This window comes from Dendrobium catenatum, unplaced genomic scaffold (genome assembly GCF_001605985.2).
Source record: "Dendrobium catenatum unplaced genomic scaffold, ASM160598v2 fragScaff_scaffold_388, whole genome shotgun sequence".
Lineage (NCBI taxonomy): Eukaryota > Viridiplantae > Streptophyta > Magnoliopsida > Asparagales > Orchidaceae > Dendrobium > Dendrobium catenatum.
The window spans coordinates 173,141-197,229 of NW_021318850.1; the positions used below are offsets into that span (position 1 = coordinate 173,141).

At 34.7% G+C, this 24,089-nt stretch overlaps 2 protein-coding genes across 2 annotated transcripts; both read right to left on the reverse strand.

The window, feature by feature from the left end:
• Window positions 1-13,131: 13,131 nt before the first annotated feature.
• Window positions 13,132-13,596, reverse strand: LOC110108375 (cyclic dof factor 4-like). Its single transcript, XM_020839001.2, has one exon. It carries the CDS (start codon window positions 13,527-13,529, stop codon window positions 13,200-13,202), a length of 330 nt encoding a protein of 109 aa, XP_020694660.1. The 5' UTR covers window positions 13,530-13,596; the 3' UTR covers window positions 13,132-13,199.
• A 3,120-nt stretch (window positions 13,597-16,716) lies between these two features.
• Window positions 16,717-23,450, reverse strand: LOC110108378. Its single transcript, XM_020839006.2, has 7 exons — window positions 23,268-23,450; window positions 19,426-19,630; window positions 19,035-19,363; window positions 18,355-18,946; window positions 17,581-18,103; window positions 17,192-17,505; window positions 16,717-17,033 (listed from the first exon to the last, which is right to left on the reverse strand). The coding sequence occupies exons 1-7, from the start codon at window positions 23,448-23,450 to the stop codon at window positions 16,717-16,719; spliced, it is 2,463 nt and encodes an 820-aa protein (XP_020694665.2).
• Between the last annotated feature and the right edge of the window lie 639 nt (window positions 23,451-24,089).

The following is a 24,089-nucleotide window of genomic DNA, read 5'->3' on the forward strand; positions in this document are numbered from 1 at the left end:
GAGTCCCCTTGAAGCGTGTTTTATGGCCTGAATATAGTGATAAGTGTGCAAGGGTTGCTACACTGATGCCCGGGTGCAGAGTTAAATAGGCAAGGGTTCCCATATCAAGGATGGATATGAGAAAAGAAGCTAATCTAGGAAATAAAAATTAGGATATGAACTTGAAATATAGGTTCCCTTACAGAAAAATTAATAGAATTAATATATATTATGATTCATATGAAGATAAATATTCTATGCATTCAGGAAACTAAATGGGTTAGAGAGAAGGCTAAAGAGATTGATAGTTTAAGATTTAAATTATGATATTAGTGTAGGATTCGTACTAGAATTATTGTAGGTGTGATTATAATAAGATTGTGACGGATAATGTTATAAAAATTAATGATATAATTAAAGTTTTAAATATTATTGATGATGCTAAGATTATTAATATTATAAGTGCTTATGCTCTTCAAATATGTTTGGATATGAGTTCATAATTAAAATTTTGAAATAACTTAGAAAAATTAATACAAAAGATACCTCCCGAAGAAAGAGTTTTTATTGGAGGAGATTTAAATAGATATATTGGTAGAGAGGTAGGTGATTTTAAAAGTATTCATGGTGGTCATGGGTTTGGAATGATAAATGAAGGTGATATGACAATATTAGATTTTTCTTTAGCTTATAGTTTTTTAATTGCTAATACCTTATTTAAGAAAAGAGATGAGCATCTCATCACTTATAAAAATGGATTTAGTAAAATTCAGATTGATTGTTTTCTTATAAGAAAATTAGATCGTTTAGATTGCAAAGATTATAAAGTTATTCAGAGTGAAAATTTATGTACCCAACATGAATTACTAGTTTTGGACTTTTAGATAAAAGGGGTATAAAATAAAAAAATAAATTAAAATAATATTTTAGGATTTGATGGGTGTATATAAAGAATATTAACAAAAATATTTTTGAGAGTAAGGTTTTAGATTTTAATATTTTGTGTGTGTATGAGAATGCTAATGTTATGTGTGAAAAAGTGGCTAATAATATTAAGAATATTGCAAAATATGTACTTTGAGTATCAAATGGAAAAGCTATTGAACCTAACGATATTCCAATAGAGGTGTGGAAATTCTTAGGAGATGAGAGAATTTCTTAGCTTACTAAACTTTTTAATATTATTTTGAAGACTGAAAAGATGCCATATGAGTGAAGAATGAGCGCGTTAATTCCTATTTTTAAGAATAAAGGTGATGCATAAGTTTGTGTAAATTATGGAGGAATTAAGTTAATTTTTCATACTTTAAAACTATGGGAGCGAGTTATTGAGCATAGGTTACAGCATGAAACTAATGTTTCTCAAAATCAAATTGGTTTAATATTGGGTAGGTCTATTATGGAAGCCATACATTTATTGAGAGATTTGATGGAGAAATATAAGGAGAATAAGGAGGATCAATATATGATATATATTGATTTAGAGAAAGCATATGATAAAGTTCCAAGAGAAGTGCTATGGAGAGTTCTTGAAAAGAAAGAAGTTAGTAACGCTAATATTCAAATCATTAAAGATATATAAGTATGAGCTATTACTTGTATTCAAACATAAGGTGGTTTGACCAAGTATTTTCCTATTTCGGTTTGACTACATCAAGGATCAGCTTTAAGCAGATATCTTTTTGCTTTAGTCATGGATGTTCTCAATAGAAATTTGTAAGAGGATGTACTTGTTGATTCTTATTGAATCTTAAATAGGTTGTTAAACCAAAGCTTATGTCTCATGGCTAACCAAGAGGGGGTGAATTGGTAATTTTAAAAATTCTCTTGGATTTTAAATTTGAAACCAATTGATTCAAAAAGCAAGTTAATTAAAGTTTCAAAATAAAACTTTTCAACCACGAAATTAAAAAACTTGCAGTAAGTAAGCAGCAGAAATTTAAATGACATAAAGATTTATAGTGGTTCAGTTAAACACAACCTACACCCACTCCCTGAAGACTCTCTATTCAGATATTGCACTATTATCAAAGTGACTCTCCTTTTGCCCCCACAATAAGGCAGAGACTCCTTTATAAAACTCTCTTCCACCAATCTCCAGTGCGGCAGAGAACTGTCGTCCTTTCACTCCCTCTAAGTGTAGGTAGAGAACCTTCATCCTTTCACACCCTATAAGTGTAGGAAGAGAACCATAGTCCTTTCACATCCTCCAAGTGTAGACAGAGTACCTTCGACTGTTCACACTCTCCAAGTGTCGGCATAGAATCATCGGCTGATCACACTCTCTAAGTGTCGGTAGAGAACCAGATCTTCTTCAAAGATCTTCTCACGAGCAATCTAGAAAGACAAGAGGAAGAGTGAAAAACACAAATCACACAGAGATCATTACCTTTGAGTAATCTTATGAACCCTTCACACTCCACTAGCAAGAAATTTCTCTCCAACAGTCTCTTACACTCTCTCCATCAGTTGCCCTTGAAAAATCACAAAGAAAAGATTTTTAACGCTAGTTCTTAATGGACCTTTTATACAAAAGATACAAAAAACTGTCTAGAAAACTGAATTTTTCAATTTTGAGCGTGCACGATCGTACAATATTATCGTATATTCGTACGTACAAATAGTTCAAATACTGTTACGTATGAACCTATTGTGAATCGATACGAAATCATTTCATACCCAATCATCATCCGGTACGAACTAAGTTCGTCCGGGATGAACAGTTATAAAATTTCAAAATTTGTCGGTACAAAATATCGAGACAAAATGGAACCCGAGAAGATCATATTCATCAAAACATGTACGAATTGGGATCATACAGTATGATCCATACTTCAAAAAATTATTTTTATGCAACCTGGAACCTGAGAAGATCGTACTCGTGAAAGCATGTATGAACTGGGCTCGTATAGTGCGATCCATACTTAGAAAAATTATTTTTGTGCGACCTGGAACCCAAGAAGATCATACTCATGAAAGCATGTATGAACTAAGTTCATCCCGTACGATCCATACTTAGAAAAAGTATTTTTGTGAGACCTGAAACCTGAGACGTTCGTACTCGTGAAAGCTTGTACAAATTGGGATCGTCCAGTATGATCCATACTTTAAAAAAAAAATTCATTTCTATTCGTTCGACTGCTCGTTGGGAAAAATAACAAACCAAATCATCCCGTACGAAGTAATATCGTACAGTACGATCAATTTAAAAAATATGAATTTTAAACTCTCCCCCGGTGTGTGTGTGTGTGTGTGTGTGTGTGCTCAGTTACTCAATTATAATCACACTCTCTCAGACTCAATAAAATGAAAAATATAGACTTTAAGTACAATAAACTCTAAACTGATCTTGATTTGAAGTCTTTAATAATCTGGAGTATGATTTTCCTAAAATATTAGTACACTCAAGAGCAAAAAAATTCTTCCAAAATATGTTAGGAGAAATAACAATCAAATCAATAATATTTAGACTCATCAAAAACATACAAGTTGCAAGAATATTGAACATGCAAAACTAAGTAGCAACTATCTCAACAGTACCTTGGAGTAAACTTTTTGTTGATGATATTCTTCTTGTTGATAAGACTAGGGAGGGAGTTGAAGGTAAACTTGAATTATGTAGGTCAATCTTAGAGTCTAAAGGTTTTCGCTTGAGCAGATCTAAAACTGAATATATATAGTGGAATTTTAGTAGTAATAGACTTAGTAAGTGGCATGTGACTTTGGGCGATCAATTCATTAATAAGAGTACATGTTTTAGATATTTTGGATCTATTGTTTAGAGTGATGATGAAATAGATGGGGATATTATCAATAGAATTCAAATTGGATCATTTGAGTGGAGAAATGCATTGGGCTTGTTGTGTGATAGAAAGGCCCCCTCAAACTTAATAGATGATTCTATAAGATGGTGGTGAGACCTACAATGTTTTGTGGTGTCGAATTTTGGCCATTAAAAGAGAAGCATAATACTAAGTTAAGTGTTGCAAAGATGAGGATGCTCAAGTGGATGAGTGGCTTTACCCTTAGATATAGGATATGAAATGAGTATATAAATGAAAGGTTGGAGTAGCGCCAGTGGAAGATAAGATTAGTGAGAGTCTCCTTAGATGTTTTGGTCACATAAAACAACAGCCTTATGATGACCAAATTAGGAAAATAGAGGCATTAAATTTGACTTATGTTAAGAAATTAATAGGTAAACCTAAAAAGACTTAGTTAAAAAATATTAAAAATGAATTTTCTTTTTTAGATTTAAATAAGAGTTTGACTTTTAATAGGACACAATAGAAAAAAAGGATTCATGTAGCCGACCCCATGTAGTGGGACAAAGGGTTGATGTTGTTATTGTTGTTGTATATGAATATCTCATTTTAATTAGATTACAATATAATGATCTCCATATAGGATTTAATAATTAAAATTTATGCCTAACAAATTTATATGAATAATTTTTTTGACTTTATGTCACTAATATATTATCATAATTAAAATTTCTATGGCTAAATTTAATATAATATCAAAAATTATATTTTGACTATATTTTATGTTAGTATAAAAATTATACTACCAAGCACTTATCATAAAATTGGAAATTTCAAGAAATAAATATACATTCCTCCATTATGTAAATTCATATGAGTATGAGAAAAATAATTATATCTCAAATATGAAGTATTAAAAGAATTAAAATTCATCAAAAGAAGATTAAAAAAATTAATATTTTCTATTACTGTAGGGGTGTTAACATTTGACACGACTCAAAAATCTGACCCGAAAGTCTCAGGTTATGGTCAACTTGTTTTAGAAATGGGTCGTATTTGGGTTTGAAATTTCGACCCGTTTATAAAATTGGGTCGTGTTCGGGTTAACTCGTAAACCCAAAGCCAACCAGGGTTTGACCAAAAATTCTTGTTGAATAAGCACGTTAATGGACGATTTATGGATTTGGCTAAATAAGTGCGTGAACAGAAGAAACTCAAGTCGACGAGATAACTGCTAATTTTTTCAGGGCGTGATGGAGATGAGATAACCGCTGCATATGATGAGGACTCTGGACTCACTCGCTGGTTTCAACGTCCATAGCAAGGTGGTTATTTGCTAGAGAGGGATCAATGAAAGGTTTGATGGTCAAGGAAGCCGATGGCGTCTCCGTTAGACCTGTCAATATTGGACCCAACCTGAAAACCTGACCCGAACCCGACCCAAAAATTTCCGGTTTGGGTTGACCATGACCAAATGCGGGTCGGGTTCGGGTCCGGAAAATCGACCCGTTGCAAAATCGGGTCAGGTTCGGGTTGACTCGGCAACCCGAAAATGACCCGGAATGACCCGGAATAACCCTGAATAACCTGCCCGCTCTGCCCGAATCTGCCCGCCTGCCCCGTGCCCCGGCTACCCTGCTCTGCCCCACGCGTACACGGGCTAACCGCCTGCCCCACTGTCCAGTGGCCACTGCCCGCATCGAGACCCACGCGTGACATCGCGTCGTGTGACCGCTCCAGCGCTTCGTTCGCCCGCGTCGCAGCTTGCATCGGGCCGCTGCACCGCTGCAGCCGCCTCTGCTGAACCGTTGCACCTCCACCGCTGCACCGCGCGGGAACTCGAAAAACCAAACCGAAGCAGGTCGGGTGCGGGTCCGGAAAAATGACCCATTTTTGAAAATGGGTCGGGTTGAACCGAACCCGAATAGTGCCTGGTCAATTTCGAGTTCGACCCGAACCCGACCCGTTACCCGAAATTGACAGGTCTAGGCTCCGTGATCCTGATAAACATAGAAGTTAGTGGGTATACAACCTTAACTGAGCCCCATGTTCTCCCAGCTTCTCATGCAAGCCATAAAGACAGACTCAATATACTTGAATACATAAATAGTTCAAACTTCCATGGCCAACATAACCTTCTGCGGCACCGAGTTACCTTTTCTCCCTCCATTGCCAATTTCTCTTCAAGAGGGCCAAGTAAAGTATCATCAGAAATATTAAAATTGGATATAACCGATCTCGACATTAGTGTCCTGGTGGCATGGCTTGAACTCAAAACGGTAATGAAAAATAAAAAATCCAACCTTTAATAATGGTCTTCTTGAATCTCTCAACCCTAGTTTGTCACATTTAAGGGATTTGGCTAAATAAACTTGAGAATGGAAGAAACTCAAATTGATGGATTTACAGGATTTTTCTGAATAAATGTGAAAACAAAAAAGCTCATGTCATCGATGGAAAATTTATGAGTCAGGTTCGGATTAATAAGGGGTTGTTTTGTAAAATCTAGGATTTCATCTAAGTAGGATTTCATAAATGCTCCAAACTTGAATTTACAAAATCCTTGGGGGGGGGGGGGGGGGGGGGGGGGGGGGGGGGTTAGATCCTGAAAATTATTTGGTAACACTCATGATAAGTCTAATTAAATTCTGTGTGACTGTTTTGCTATTTAATTCAAAATTTAAGGTGGTTACAAGATTTAACACGCATTTTTTCAATAATTAAAGTACAATAACCGAAGTTTAAATAAAATACAATAAAGTTTCATTTTAAATACAACAATAACATGGATGGAATTGCAAATAAATTAAAGTTGATTGCATCTTCAATGTGTTCAAACTTGCTTGTTATCCAATTGAAAGACTTCACTGGCTTGTTATCTGTGAATGGAGTAGCTTGTTAGAAGTTTAAGTTATAAAAAATTTAAGATTCAAAGCTTAATACCATAGAGCCTTACCCAATCCTTCCTTATATTTGTTGCAATTAAATATCTTAAAGAATCACCCAGTACTCTTTCTCCAGTACCTAAATACAAATTTAGGTCTTCGTCAATGGCTTGAACCTCACCCAACTCACTATCATGATGTATTTCAATTTGTGACATATTGAAGGAAATATCATGGCCATGATAATGCCTGATAAAGTTGTGCAAGAATGTACATACCAGTACAATATTAGCATGAACCACTAGTGGAAATTAACACATGTGAGTCAAAACTTAGAACCTTTCTTTCCATATGCCAAAAGTTATCTCAACCATATTTTGTAATTGGGTATGACGACGGTTATATAGCTCCTATGGAATAGAGTACCTTCGATAAGTATCAACATGATATTCACCCAAGTGATACTGATACCCTATGAATGGTGCAATTAATTTATCTGTGTTTGCATATCCAGAATAAACCAAAAATATTTACCATTAGGAACTTTAAATCACTATCCTCGATTGCCCATCATAAGTCTCGCATATCAGCCTCTAATCCTTCCCAACTGGATCCCATATAAATGAATTTCTTATCAAATGATATTTTAGTAATGACGGACTAAGAAGTGAAACCCTTCATATTATGCTATCGATTATGTAAGTTTATGTTAACAATTGCTGGAATGTGAGTCCCATCAATAGCTCCTAATATATTCTTATATAATGGATAAAAATGAGGATTCAAATGTACATAAGGGTGGAATTCTGACTCCGCACTAGGCGTTGTAATAAATTCATTAAATAATGAAACTATGTCACACATGACAATAATAAAATACTAACTAATAGTTTCAAGAGAATGTTGAAAAAACTCGCACAACTATCTGTAACTAGGTGCATACGTTATACCCCATAGAAAAAATAGCCAATTGCTCTTTCACTAGGACATTTTTTATATGATGACGTAGAGAACGACTTTCTAACAACTCCCTTAATTGATGAAACCCATTTTCTTAAATTCTTAAAGAGTTGTAGACACGTAATGGATGCCTAAAAAACAAATCAATTACATATTGTTCACTAATGTAACATTTGTTGAACATCGGTCTTGGTATGTTCATCTCATCGTCGGACGAGCTATTATTAATTAAAAGATTTGACAAAATATTTCTAATTACATTACTCAATTGTATATGCTCATCTATTAGTTCGCATAGCTCTTCCAAAAATACTCTGTTGCAACTTAGTTTTCAAGTCTATGCTTTTATATCATATGAGTTTTTGATGATACTAAAATATTAGTGTATTGATTATTATTTCTCCTAACACATATTAGAAAAATCGCATTTATGTTGTTTGTGTGTACTAATATTTCAGGAAAATCACACTTCAAACTGTCGAAGACTTCAAGACAGATTAGATTAAGATTTCTTATAATTGAAGTATGTACCTTTTTCTATTTTTTTTAGTATGAGAGAGTGTGATTATAATTGGGTAATCGTGCACACACACATAAGAGGAGTGAGTCAAAACTTATATTTTTAAAAATAATTGTGTAGTATGATTCTTGAAACATACTATATGATTTATCCTGAGTGTTCCTCCCGAAAGAAGCTAATCAAATCATGACTTAGAAATTTTTGATTGAATTGTTCGTACTGTATAAAGTTACATTCGTACAGGCGATGTCCAGAGTACAAAATGGATACGTACCAGTTTATCCCGAATGAACACACTATTTTTTTAACTGATCGTGCTGTATAAAATGGGTTTCATATAGATGACGTCTAGAGTATGAAATGGGTACATACTAGTTCGTTTCATACAAACAGGTAAATTTTTTGAACTATTTGTACTATACAAAATTAGTTTCATATATATGACGTCCATAGTAATAAATGGACTTATCCATTTCCGTACCAAATGAAGCATGACTTGATTAAACTGATCGTACTATATGAAATAAATATCGTACAGTACGTCGACCACTATATGAAATGTATTCATATAGAATTGTACCTAACGACTTGTACATTTTTTAACAGTTCATACATACGACTGATAGAGTATAAAATTAGGTTCGTCCAGGGTCGTACAAGGATTTTTTAAACTATTCATACGTACGAAGTATGATCGTACTATACGATCCAAGAGGGTCAAATTGAAATTTTCAATTTTATGGACGATTTTTCTTGTCTTTCATATTTAAGAGTCCTAAAAACTGACTACATAATTCCTAATTTGAATTTCTTTTGAAAGTGCACTTCGAGAGTGTTTGGGAGAGTGTTTTGGGATTGGAGAGTGAGAGATCTCTTAAGAGGGATTTGTGAGGGGATTCACAAAGTTTCCCAACAGTGAGGATTTCTTGCTTGTTCTTCAAAGTTCTTCCCTACTTTCTTAAAGAATCTTGAAAGAAGATTATCAAAGGAATCCAGTACTCTGCTGACACCAAGAGGGTGTGAAAAGACGCTGATACTCTATCGACTCCAAGAGGGTGTGAAAGGATATTGATTCTCTACCATCACTAGAAGGATGAGAAAGGATGACGGTACTCTACTGCACTGGGGTTTGGAAGAAGAGAGGTTATTATGAAGACTTATTCACCTTGGTGTGGGAGCAAAAGATGAGTCACTTTGGTATAGTGCAATATCTGAAGAGGGAGTGTTTAAGGAGTCAACATAGGTCTAGTTGGATCAAACCACTTTAAAATATTATATTTTTCTGTCTTTACTTTTACTATATTTTTTATTTTTGTAAGTTTTAATTATGTGGTCAGAAAAATAATTTTGAAAAAATTAGTCATTGTGATAAAATCTAAAATCTATTTTCTAATTTACTAACATAAATTTTAAATTATCAATTCACTCCCCTCTTAGTTAGCCTTAGGATAAATATTTTGGTCCAACAACCTATTCGAACTTTTAAACTCCATATAGGAAATGAGTCATTTTGTGCTACAATTAATAGTTCATTAAGTTCAATAAACAATATCTTACTTATCAAGCAGAAATAAATCTAAACTTAAAAATTAAGCTGCAATATTACTCTAGTAACTTAAAAATCAAGAAACAACATAACTCTTATAAATAAATTTAGGCAAAGTAAATAGATACATACACAAAGAGGGAGAAATACATCATAAGCAAGAGATCTCTTAAGAGGGATTTGTGAGGGGATTCACAGAGTTGCGCAAAGGTGAGGATCTCTTGCTTGTTCTTCAAAGCTCTTCCCTACTTTCTTAAAGACTATTAAAATAAGATTTTCAAAGGAATCTGGTACTCTACTAACACCAGGAGGGTTTGAAAGGATGCAGGTACTCTGCCGACACCAAGATGATATGAAAGAATGTCAATTCTCTACCATCACCAGGAGGGTAAGAAAGGGCAACGGTACTCTATCGCACCGGGGTTTGTGGAAGAGAGGTTATTGTGAAGGCTTCTTCACCTTACTGTGGGAGTAAAAAGTGAGTCACTTTGGTATAATGCAATATCTAAAGAGGGAGTCTTTAGGGAGTGGACGTAGGTCTAGTTGGATCGAACCACTATAAAATTTTGTATTTTTCTCTTTACTTTTAGTGCATTTTTATTTTCTATAGGTTTTAATTTTGTGGTTGGAAAAATAATTTGGAGAAAATTAGTAATTATGATAAAATCTAAAATTGGTTTTCTAATTTACCAAGAGAATTTTTAAATTATCAATTCACCTCCCTCTTGATTAGCCTTGGGACAAATATTTTGGTCTAACAACTTAATGAAACTTTCAAACTCCATACAGGAAATGAGTCATTTTGTGCTACAATTAATAGTTCATTATGTTTAGTAAACAATATCTTACTTATCAAGTAGAAATAAATCTAAACTTAAATATTAAGCATTAATATTACTCTAGTAACTTAAAAATTAAGCAACAACATAACTCTTACAAATAAATTTAGGCAAAGTAAACATATACATGCTTAAAGAAGGAGAAACACATCATAAGAAAATTAATGTTGCAAGCTAACCAACAAATACATGAAAGACAAAATAGAAATATAACAACATCTTGAACTGACACCCTATAATACATCAATTTGGCAACAAAGCTGAACAAGTAAAAAATTTTGGGTGGCAATGAAGAATATATTCAATCCACCTACGCAGTAATGATCCATCCCAAGTCATAAGGGTGATTTGTATTCATTATAGTCTATCAATGCTTCATGAACGCTATTATAGCTTTCATCGAAATGTTCTCTATACTACCAAGTTTTGCAAGGCATTATATTATTGTGTATGGACAAATTTTATCAATCTTCTCAATTATCTTATCGATTTTACCACAATGCTTATCTAGTATACTGCTTAACTTGTCTTTCTCAGCTATTCTTCTAGGGCCCTACTTTTATGAATATCATCATCACTTTAACGCTTGTTATGACTCATCAGAATATATGGGGGTTCTTCAGTGTTTTCTCCCTCAGGAACTAGGTTGTTTTGTAAATCACTTTGTATGAAATTGATTATGTAATTGGACAAGCACACATCCTCCTCTACATCTTCCAATGTTATCTCATCTTGTATTGTATTATTTATTTTTCATGACAATATTGCTAATGTTGTCACAACAATATTATCAGCACATATTTTCTCAAAAATATCATACTAGTGGAATAGATTATGAAAAGAACTTCACAAGCTTTTGGTTGTCATAGTAAAAAATTTTAAAAAAAATAAAAAAGACAAGTATTTGAGGTTTATAAATAGAACACAAAATTTTATTGAATAATATATACTTGGATTTTCTCATCCCATGTTTCATCAATGACTATAGGAAAATGAAGAGTTTCATCCCAACCCCATCCACTTTGATGGGATAGTTGAAAACAACACGAAAATTAGCATTCATATTTTTTAACCTAGTTTATACAATGCTTTCAGTATAGTTTACATCAACTCAATGATTTAGTATACATACCAAATCCTTCCTCATGTCCCTCCTCAATATGTCATCATTAATATTGCCACACAAATATTACTATAACAATAACTCTCTGAAGACTTCATTATGTTTATATAGCCACCTAGGTGTCCTCAAAACACTTTTATTAGTATTCCCCAACATCACATCTAAATCACATGATGTCCACTTGAATACTAAACGATGACCGTTACGCTACTTTGCCTTTCAAAAAATATTTCATTCTTGTTAAACAAATTTCAAAGAATATATTTTAATAGTATCCATGGAGATCATTTAGCATTGATAACTACATTTTCTAATGTGCATTATTACCATTTTAGGAGTGAATTTTACTATTTTTGTTCTGAGTAGAAGCTATGTAATTCATGTTTGAGGATTGTTGTCATTCGTTGTCAATTGACTCGATTTATCCAGTGCAAAACTAATATGATCAGGGAGTAAGGATGATTGTTTACAGTTTGTTTATGGGTAAGTTTCACTACTAGCCACATCTTCTTCAAGTGTCATGTTAATAACACAATGTCGAACTACCACATTACTCTAGCAAAGGGAATATCACAACACAATAATATAATAGGATTTTGTGAAGAGGAATAACTGCAGCATGTGAGAATCATGAATCAGAGTAAAAATAGGACAAGCTAAGTTGCGAATTGGAGGAAATACTGGACAAAAAAAGCATAAACTTTGGATAACCTAGCATGAAAATCATAAATATGAGTTAAAAGTCATACCTACTATTGATCTTCTTCACGCCGCTGGTTTCCTCAAAGGTGACTGAATGTGCGATTGCAAGAAGTCGAACTGTATGTCTCATAATAGTGATAGTAGCGAGAGGAAGAGAAGAGCAAGAATGGGTGACCATGGCATGTGAGTTGTTCTGAAGAGGAGCGGGTGAGGAGATAAGGCATAACAGCTAGAAACGTTAGGACTTCCTCCTCTCGTGGCAATAGAAAGTTAAATCCACAAAATTGGAGGATTTGGGAAATCTGGGATTTACCGCAAAAAGGGGTATTTTTAAGTCTAACGTGACTTTCATTTACCATGAGATTTGGTTTTGCATTTTAGGCCGTTTGTTTTGGTTTCGCCCAAATCCAGCCTAAATCTGCATACCAAACAGCCCCTAAAAGTGACCCGATTTTCAAATCGGGTCAAAATCAAGTTTGATCTGAACTCAACCTGTAATCATGATTTGACACCCCTATTATTACCAATAGTTATTTAATATTTTGATATTCAAATTTTCTTAGAAAATATAACAAGTTTTAACCCCTTAGAAAATCCACAAGAATCATAATCTTTACAATACAATATATGATAATATTTTTCTCCAAAAAAAAAAAAAATTCTTAAGACGTTAGAATAAAATTTATTCAAAATGTAATATTTTTTTAAAATATTTAATAAGATATCATTTAAATAAAATAATTCAGAATATTTCTAATAATTTTTTTACAGATCATTGCCTTATAAGGAAATAAAATAAAAATATCACACATCTTCAAAATTATTTTATAAAATATTCAAAACTTCCTTACATCCCAAATTCTTTCACAACACGAGAAAAGTCAACGCAACTCGGGTGGCGCAATCCGGTTCCGGCGGCGGCCGGCCCCTACGGGAACATTACGGAGGGTGCCGCCGGCCGTCCAGTAGCGGTGGCAGGCCTTGCAGAAGTGGCGGGGCTGGTTCACGTTATAGTTGTTGAAGTAGCAGAACTTCGTCTCCTGGCTCTTGCATCGAGGACACGGAAGCGAAGCCGCCACGTCAACCTCTTCCTCCCCCGCCGCCTCCGTCGCTACGTCATCATCCTCCGGCGCCGCCGCCAGCGTTCTCTTATCGGTTGCAATCACCGCCCCGAAGAGCTTGAAGCCCGAAGAGTCTCTAACGCTTTCCATTTCGACGTTGTCGCCGGCGAGAGAGATTGTTCAAGTAATCTGTTTGGAAGAGGAACAGTCATAGCTATATAAGGATGAGTTATTTAATAAAATACAAGAAAGATATTAGATTAAAAAAATCAAATTCAAAATCAAATTTTTTTATTAGAATATAGAAGAGAATTCAATTTTATCTTTCATTATTTTTTTTTTATCATAAACCGAATGAGATCTAGTAGTATTTTTTTAGTCTAATGGGGGAGATGGTGGTCCCTGCCTCCTTTATAAGGCCATTCATGTGGTTGTGGTTATGAGAGAGATCTATCATGTTCATGCTTCTGTTTTCTTATAATAAAATTTTTTAGTTACTGTAAGTGTTAAGAAGGGAATCTCTTGTTAGTAGTTCTTTAAGTTAAGATTTAAAAATGGCTATATATTAACAATTTTCGTTAAGAGCCTGTTTCTGGCCGCTTTACCAAAATCACAATTCTTCTTGGCTATTACTTTATTGTTATTTATTTATTTTTTTTTAAAAAAAATATTTGTGAAGGGAAGCTATTTTTTGCAAACAGATTTACATGTGGGAGCTATACAAAAGTTGCTTTCCAACTGTTTTTTAGGAAAAAAAACATATATTTATATTATTGAGAGTAGCTTTTAAAAGAATTATTTTACTGACATCTTTTTTTTTTTGGGAAAATTTTGGGCAAAAGCCCATATATTAAAGAAAAAAAAGGTTACAAGTAAAGGTGATTACATGTAAAGATAATCATTCATAAGCAAAAACAAACCTTATGAAGGTCAATTGTAATAAAAACCCCAACTATACCACCCAAAAACAATCAAAATTACACCAAAATAGAACCTGGAAAGACCACATATAACCAAAAGATAAAACAGCAACAGCTAAGAGATTGGCACAAGTCCTTTAGTAGCCAAAAATTCACAGTTTCAGAAGCATCGTTCCCATCAGCAAAGAGGCACATGGAGTTGGTCATAACAGCATCACAGAATTGGAGCAAAAAACCTGCAAAAACCGAATAACACAGCCATAGAAACTGTAGAAAAATAGATCCACGAAACGAGCTCCTGAACAGAAATAATCAGGACTCAGAACTATAGAAAAAGGCAGCAGCCCCTGGTTGCCCATAGGCCGTTCAAGGGGTATAGGATTCTCGGCAATCAATTTGGAGCTTCATCATTGTCCTGGACATTGACCAAACCCGCCAGTATACATCCACAGCCAATACAGAATAGAGGACCCAGTCCTCACAAATAATCAAGAAGAACTTCAGAGTTTTTCCATTTAGCAACCTTCCCAGAGATCAACCTTTTAACAGTAAACAGCAAAGAAGTAGAGCTATGGAAATCATTTCCAAACCTTCTGCTGTTTCTTTCCCTCCAAAGATGCTAGATAAGACAACAAACCATCAACATATAAAAATTCTTAGTCATTCGAGAACTAGAAGGATCAGTCTCTAGCCATTGAAGAAGTTGGAGCATAGTAGGTCTTAAAGGAAAACTTCTAGTGGCAGGTAAAAGAGAATTAAGCAGTAAGAAAGAGTAAGGGCACTCAAAGAATAGGTGATTGACAGTTTCAACAGCTGAGTGACAAAAGGAGCAAATTGACGGCACATAAATATTTCTGGATCTCAAAGCATCTTGAGTTTTTAAACCACCAACAAGAGCAAGCCAAACATACACGGAATGTTTCAAAATATGCCTCTTATGCCAAACAAGTTTATGCCAAGGACATTCCGGCAAAATGTTGTAAAATTCTTCAATAAAGTCTCTAAATTTAATCTTGTCACAACCGTTCCAAACAAGACAAGGACCTGCAAATGCTTAAAATCGAAAAGCTAGAGACAGCATCTTTCAAAATCTGCGGGACCCCATCAGGGAAAATCCATTTCCTAGAAGAAATATAATCGTTTAGAAGTGGAAGGGAAAGGCTATCCAGAGAAACACCAGCCACATGCTCAGAAAGAGTACAATTGCCACACCAGTGATCCCAAAGCACAAAGATGGGAGCATAAGGTGTAATTAAAAACTTAAATTTAAATTTCACAATAGCAGCCGTGTTACAAACAAAGATCCAGAATTTGCTATCTTTGGGAGTAGGATGCCTCCAAGGAGAAGAATAATGAGCCAATAACCAAGAAGAAAGTGGAGAAGTGCAATTATACATTCTCTAAACCACAGAACAATTAAAGGCAAATTGAAGAGCACTAAGAGACGGGATACCTAACCCACCTTTGACTTTAGGCTTGCAAATATTTTCCCAAGACACCATATGTAATTTATGGGAGCAATAAATGTCACCAAAAAGCAGAAAACGAGAACAAGTTTTCTTAAAAAATTTGAACACAGTCTTAGGCAGAATAGAGCCCCTAATCCAATAGGCAATTGTGTTTTGAATAGTGAAGTTTAAGTACTGCAGACGCCCAGCAAAAGACAGAAGGTTAGCCTTCCAACCAGTAAACTTTTTGTGCAGATTGTCCATCAAAGGTAAGAAATCTTCAACTTTCAGTCTGTTAAAAGGGATAGGGATACCAAGGTAAGATATCTTTGAGGAGATGTTGAATATGGATAAAGCTTGGCATAAACTATCTCTGTTCCTTTGATTTTTGGTGAACATAACAGAGCATTTATCAAAATTAATGTGTAAACCAGAAGCAGCAGCGAACTCATGTAGGACATTAGCAAGAATGTGATAATTGTCTAATGTTGCCTCCCCAAAAATTAACACATCATCAGTATATAAAAGGTGAGAGAGATGAAAGTTGTCTGCTTCAAAGCCTTTAAAGCCACTAGCATCCAAAAGGTTAGAGAAGGCATCCATCACAATACATATAAGGTATGGACTTAGAGGGAAACCTTGCCTCAGCCCGGCAGAAGAGGGAAAGAAACCTTCTAAAGCACCATCAATGACAACAGAAAAATTCACATTAGAAATACAAGCTTTAATCCAACTGATAAATTGCTTAGGGAAACCTTTTTGAACCAAACGAGCAATTAAAAATTCCCTAGAGACGGAGTCGAAAGCTTTTTTGATGTCAATTTTAGCACAAAAAATGTTACCGGCCCCTCTCTTATTCACCAAAGAGAGGATATCATTAGCAAGTATAATGCTATCAGTGGAGACTCTAGATTTCACAAACCCTGCTTGCGTGTCCTTAACAATAAAAGGCATTATCAGATTAAGCCTTCAAGCAATAATCTTTGCAATGATTTTGTAAAGAGTGTTACACAAAGATATAAGCCTATAATCAGTAATATAAGTTGCATTTCTGTGCTTAGGAATAATAGCAAGAGTTGTAGCTTTAACCCCACTAGGAGTATGACCCTTGAGGAAGAAGTATCTGATGGCATTGCAGACTTGGGGACCAATGATGTGCCATCTAGATTTGTAAAAGTGATAATTGAAATCATCTGGCCCCGGGGTAGAGTTAGAATATCCCTTAAAGGCAGCTGTTTTAATTTCTTCATCCAAAATAGGAGAAATATGAAGGTTAGCATAGAAGTCTGTAACAGCATTACCAATAGGAAAGATATCCAGAGTAGAGAAATAAGAAGGGATAGGATTGAGCAAATCATGAAAGTACTTGATAATAGTGTTAATCACCTCCCTCTTTTAATATTGGGATTGCAAGCAATTAAGTTAACAACAGATCTAGAGCTACCTTTCCGATTCCTGATTTTGGCATAAAGAAATTTAAGATCATCCTCACCATGGATGAGCCATTTAGTCTTGGCTCTTTGAATAACCCAGTTAGCTTGCAAGGAGGAAGCAGCAGTAATTTTGGAATTGATTTCTTTAAGGGAGGCCCCAAGAGAAGCATCCAACGGATTGAGTTGGAGAAGAGCTAAAAGATCCAGTGGCTTGGCATGCAGGGTGTCAAGTTGCATATTGATGGATTGAGAGTTAGCCCATTGTTGCTTTTTAATATCACCTTTTAATTGCCTCAGAGTGTTACAAAGGTGAGATAAAGGATTTCTAGGCATAGAAAAAACATTTAAAAGAAACATCTAATATCTGTCATCATTAGTCCAAAAATTTTTAAAAAGAAACCTGTGATGAGTAATAAAATTTAGGCCCGAGTGAAAGATAATAGGAGAGTGGTCCGAGCAGGACGGGCTCTGGAAGGAGCAATAAGCTTTTGGGTAAGACATCACCCATTCCTCATTTACAAGGGCTCTATCCAACTTAATAAGAATTGGATTGTCTGCTTGCTGATTAAACCATGTAAAGAAACTTCCCACATAGTGTAAGTCTACCAGATTATTATCAAAAATCATAGAGTTGATATCAATCAAATTGGAATGGTGAAGCACAGAACCACCAGATTTTTCACTAGCATAGCGACAACAGTTAAAATCTCCAGCAATTGCCCACGGAATACCATTAGAAGGAACAGCCATACTGATAGAATTCCAAAGGGCTTTCCTATCATAAGCATTATTGGAAGCATAGACAAAAGAAAACTGAAAAGGTGATTGATTACCAATCTTAACCATGCCGCTAATCATCTGAGGAGTCACCATAGAAGGAACAAAAGTCAGTTTGCTAGCATTCCATTTAATCCAAATCCGACCTGAGGATGAGAGATTAAAATTGTGTTGACTATCTTTATTGGGGAAGAGAGAATGAGAGGAGACAAAAAGAGGATCACAGAGAGAGGAAGCATGTACCCGAGTTTCCAATAGTCAAAGCATGTCTAAATTGAATGACTTGATGAGTCGTTTGCAGCTAAGTACATTTTCCGGATGGTTAAACCCCCTAACATTCCATACACCCATGGAAGGGAGGGTCATTAGGAAGTAGAGGGAGTTTGGGATTTTTTACTCTGCTTTCCCTTTGCAGATTTTTTGGAAATTTCTGAAGTAGCTTGCTTCTTGCCTTTGCCCGGCTGTTTGGTGAAATGATCAATCAAGTCACTACTTGAAACAAAATTCTCTTGCGGATCTATGACAATTTGAGAATTTAAAATCTCAAATTTATTGGGAGAGGTGATACTAGTGGATGGTTTTTTAGTGGTGGCCAAAATATAGCATGAAGAAGCCGAGTGTTCTTCAGTAGGGATATTAAGGTTAGGGATGCTAGCCACGATGGAATCAGATAAAGTAGCTTCTTTAGGAATGCCCTCTGTAGAATGCGGCATAGTGGGAGGAATGGTTTCAGCATTACCAGTAACTTGAAAATTCCCTGTAAAGGAGGGTGGGGGAGGTGAATGAGCTTGGTAATGTAGAGGTTGATCGATACTGTTGGTGTGGAGAGGAGTAGTGGAGGTTAAGTTAGCAACAGTCGGGGCAGAGGTGGAAGCATCCTTAGGTTTGGACTCAGACCGAGGGGGGTCTGGAATGGAAACGGTTTGTAGGTTTCTTGCTGAAACTCCTTCCACGAGAGAAAGGTTTTGAAGCAATAGGATCGTTACCAGCTGGAGAAGGGTTCAAAGGACAAGAAGAAGAATAATGGACTAACGACTTACAGTGTTCACAAGGGGACGGTCTCCATTCATATTGCACCTTGAGCTCAACAACATCCCCATCCAAAGAAACTTTAATAACTTTAGGATAAGTGGCATTACAATCAACCAAGACACAAACGCGGGCAAAGGTGAGACCACTTTTTAGCTCTGTGAGATGATCAGCCACTAAGGGTACACCAATCTTACTAGCAATTCTAGAAATTCCCTCTGAATTCCAGCAGGCTAATGGAAAATCATGAATTTTAACCCAAATTGGAACCAAAGAGAAGTTCTCCCTCTTTGGCTTAAATTTGGGGTGCCATTTTTGAAGAACAAAAGGTTTACCAAGCATGAACCACACCCCTTTTGACCAAGCCATGTCAAAATCTTCAACACAGGAAAATGTAGCAAGAAGAAACTATCACTGCGAGATAAGAGTTTAAGAGAACCTTTTAGAGCCCACGTTTTGTTTAATGCTCCCAAAAGCGCTTCATAGAAGGGCCTTCGGCCAATGGAATAACTGACAAGGCATAAGCTCCAGTCATCACCCCCTTTAGCTAGAGTCTCACTAGAGAAGGGGATGATGTCTGGTTCTGACGGGTGATGAGTGAAGTTGAAAACTTTAGGGGTGGAAGAAGAAGCCGGAGCAAAAATCTAGTTCCAGTTGTGCAAGGAAGCAGGGGGAGCAGCTGAACCAGCATTAGGAAGAGGAGGGAACTCAGAAGAAAGGAGGGACGCCTCCATGAAAGGACAAGAAACCTCCGGCCTAGCCAGAGGGGGCGGAGAAAGCAGAAGCTTGGTAGGGGAAAAAAGTCAAATTTACTGACATCTTCACAATCATCTTTATAAAAAGACTGCAACAGTCAACCCTAAATATGGGAAAGCATTGAAGGCCAGTTGATAAGAGAAAGAAGATTATTTTATTAAGGTTTGCAATTTTGGATACATATTTTATAATTTATCTATGTTTTTTTAATTATTAAAGAAAGCAAATAGATATTAGTGACACTTTAGTCAAATAACTAAGGGTCTTCTTAGGACTTCTTTATTGCTTCTTTGTTTTTCATATAGCAGTCACAATTTTATTTGGCTAATATTTTATTTCTGTTTTTCACATTTATTCATAAAATTTTGTGGAAGATTGTTTTTTTTTTTTGGGAAGATTTTTTTTTTTTTTTTTTTTGCAACAATAATAGATAAGTTGTTTTCCACACAACAACTTTTCCACCAACTTTACCAAACAATGTAGCCATCCAAAACAAATCCTAAATGGAGTCAACTTACTTGGAATGATTTTTAATGGGTGAGGATTTCGATCCAATCACTGAATTGCATAGTAAGAAATTCTTGATTTAGGATTTGTTTAGGATGACTACAATATTTTATAATGTTGGTTGTAAAATTATTGTGAGAAAAGTAAGGGTCTATTTGGGATGACTGCATCTTTTTGTGAAGGTGGTTGTAAAGTTATTGTGAGAAAATAACTTTTTTATAAGTTTTTATAAAAATTCTTTAGATGCAAGAAAATAATAATAAAAAAATAAAAACTATAGTTGCAATCTATAAAACAAAGTATTAAGAAAGTTATCTCAATTAGAGCCTAGCTAACATAGCTACTCTAGTTACATAAAATAACTTTCCATTGTATAAATTTCTAAAAAGCAGTTAGAAAGCAGTAAGCAGGTGTCTGATAGATAAACATTGAGAAAGCTATCCCAAGTAAGCCCTTAGTTCTTCAAAAAAAAAAAAATGATAACAACAACCTAATTATTTTATTCATGTCCATCTAACTATCTTTAATTTATTCTCAATTCATTTTCTTCCAATCCAATATTGCCCACATACACTTTGGTTCATATTCAATGATTGGATACTAGAATAAAAAATAAATTTAGTCTAGAGGAATCACAAAATAGATCTTGGGAGTCCATCCAATTCTACTCCATATGTGATTCTAAATAAATCATGAATGGCTCTAAGTTGGAGTTGCATGATTAACTCAAAATTGGAGAAAATAAAGTAATGGTCAACTTAGGTAGTCATATTAACGCTCCCCATCAACCAAAGTTGACACATGTTGTCATTAATTACTTAATGTCAATCATTGAACAAAGTTAAAATTAAAGTAGTCATCAACACCAATTAGTTTCGATGATCATCCAACAATGGTGCTAGCCACCATTTGATGTTATTTAGTTGTTAAATTCTAACACATATCTTGTTGGTTGTCTAGTAGGAGAAGAACTCAATCAATTTTCCTTCATTGTCCAACATCTACATTCTCCATTAATCATCATCCAATACATACCAACAATACATATTTATGTCTACTAGCCACATTACTTAATCTTCCCTCTTGTTAGGACAACAACAATGTTCATCATCTACCATGCCCTATAATTCATTATAATATGTTGATTGGTATGTAACACAAACTATCAGTCAACATTCAACATCTATCCATGGCTGACGTATGATGCCCGGCCCATCTTCCTTATTGTTGGGTCTCTAACCAAGCAAACCAATCATCCTCATCCATTACTAACTTTGACACCTCAAAACTCATACTAACACCACAATATAGATTTTTAATTATTTAGCTTTATTACATTTATTAAATCAAATTTTTATGGCAAACCAATCCGCTCTTTAGATATACGGCATCAATGGAAAGTTAAATCATTTTTTTTTTGTGCATGAAATATGGGTTTTAAAAAGGGCCTCTTTTACTGATGGAGGGAATTATTTCTCAAATGAGTAAGCTCCCAGGATAATTACATCTCGGGAACATTTGAGAGACTTTTTGGTTAAAGAATTTCATTTATGTTCAACTTATCTTAATGCTAGATGGATTGGATGGTCTCTAATATTATAATAAGGATATTACAAGACTCAAAGAAAGATAGTGAATTGGAACCAATGTATCTATATGGCTTTAAAAATAAGCTATCATTAATATATGGGCAATGCTACACATGTTAAAGAGACTCTATGGATCAAGGCATGCCCTATGTATGAATGTTGGTTAAGGATATGATGAAAGGTATTGATAGATTCTAGGAAAAGGGACATATTAGCACTGGATTTTCATCAAGGGGTCCTAAGTTAGGGGAAACACCTTATTTATATAAGAAGTATATAGATTATTTTATTAAAAATATAATTCAAACATAAGAATACTTAAGAGAATAAAATTAAATGATGAAGAATATCAAAGATAATAGTACTTATATTATGGAATATGGATGAATTCATGTTCTAACAAACTTTAAAACTACAGTTTAGTGAGATGACATGGAAATAGAACTTTACAACCCATAACATTGGAAAAGAATAAAATGGTAAGGAAAGAAGGATGAATTGATCAAGTTCCAATTGAAAGAAAAAAGGGTATTTTAACCTAATGGTTTAGGAGGAAAAAACATAATAAGATATTTTAATTCCATCATTAGAGCCTTGATCTACTCAATCAAGTGCACATGTCATAATTATCCTTATTAGTTGTTATAATTCGGGAGCCCAACATTATGTTTTGATGATTATAAATATTATTATATTTTTATTTAATTTCTCCTACTTTATATATTGCATATTTTTTGTGTAAAGTACTAACATTTTAGGTTCAGCATACACACAATCATCGAAGAATCAAAACTCAAGAATAAATTGCATATGTTATGCTTATTTGAAAGAGTTTGTAATTTTTTTTTTTGAGTCAATCATGTAAAAAGTTGTATGTTATCTTAGTAACCGTACACATATACAAAATGGGAGTGAAAAAATTTATTATTTTTTGTTAATCGTATTGTATGACCCAAATTATACTATATGATTAGTTGAAATAAAAAGTAATTAATTTTTTTAATTTAAATGAAAAAATAAATTTAAATAATAATTAATCATATAATTTGAATACCACGTCATACTGGACGATCATCTATAATAAGAAATTTTGCCATCAAATTTAACTTAAATAAAATAGGTAAATTTAAATTTTGAAGTGTTCATACTATACGAATGCTTTCAAATTGTGCGATCTTTTGAATTATTTTCTAATTTAGGTTAATAAATCAAGGAATTCAATAGAATTAGAATTGACTATAAATCATATCGTATGATCATATATCATATTGTATGGCTCACTGGAGGACACTCTAGATGATGTTTAGTTTGACCTATACGACCCAATATTTGATTTGAACTAATCATATTGTAATGCTATTCATTCATCTAGTACGATCCATAGAGAAATTAAACTGATTATTTTGTATTGCCATCCATCATAAAATACACTACAGGAAAACACGTTGTTACCGGCGGACAGTATCCGCTGGTAATCCGTTATATCCAACGGAAATCCTCGGTTCCGGCGCATTTCCGTTGGATTTTTCTCCGCCGATTTGGCGTGCGTCGCTAAATGTCTTCCGACGCTTGTAATGCGTCGGAAACCCTTCTGGCACACGTTCCGACGCATTACCGACGCAAAATGTGATATAAAAAGACGGCAACTTTCAATCGATAATTCTGATGACGAATGCGTCGGTAGTTTACGTCGTATTTATTCGACGGAAATTACAGGCGCATAAACCGTCGTAGGTGCGCCGTAAGTATGAAACGGCTAATTTCCGACGCCGTAAGTATATACTAGTAGTGGGATAATTGAACTAATTGTATTATATGAATTAGATTTCATGTTGTAGGGACAGAGTCGATAGAATTAAAAAATTAAGATTTTTAGAAGCCCACTATTTAACCTTTCTTAATAGACTTTGTAAGAGTCTTTGACAGTCAATCGGTGGAGTCTTTTGTGAGAAAGTGTTGAAGAGAGGCCTTTGAGCAAGGGAGATAAAATGTGGAGTTTGTGAGAGAATAAAAGGATCCTTGTGGGTTCAAGGGAGTGTGAGATGAAGTTTCACATAGTTTCTCCAACCAACTTGCCCCTAAGTTCCTCCATGTATTAAGGTTTATCTTAAGGGAAGCTTTAGGAAGAAGACCTCTTCAGTGTTAAAGGTCCCTGGGTACTCTACCGCACTAGAGAAGATGAAAGTGATTGGGTTACTCTATCTCACTGGATAAAGTGAAAGTGATTATGCTACTCCGCCTCACTAAGAGG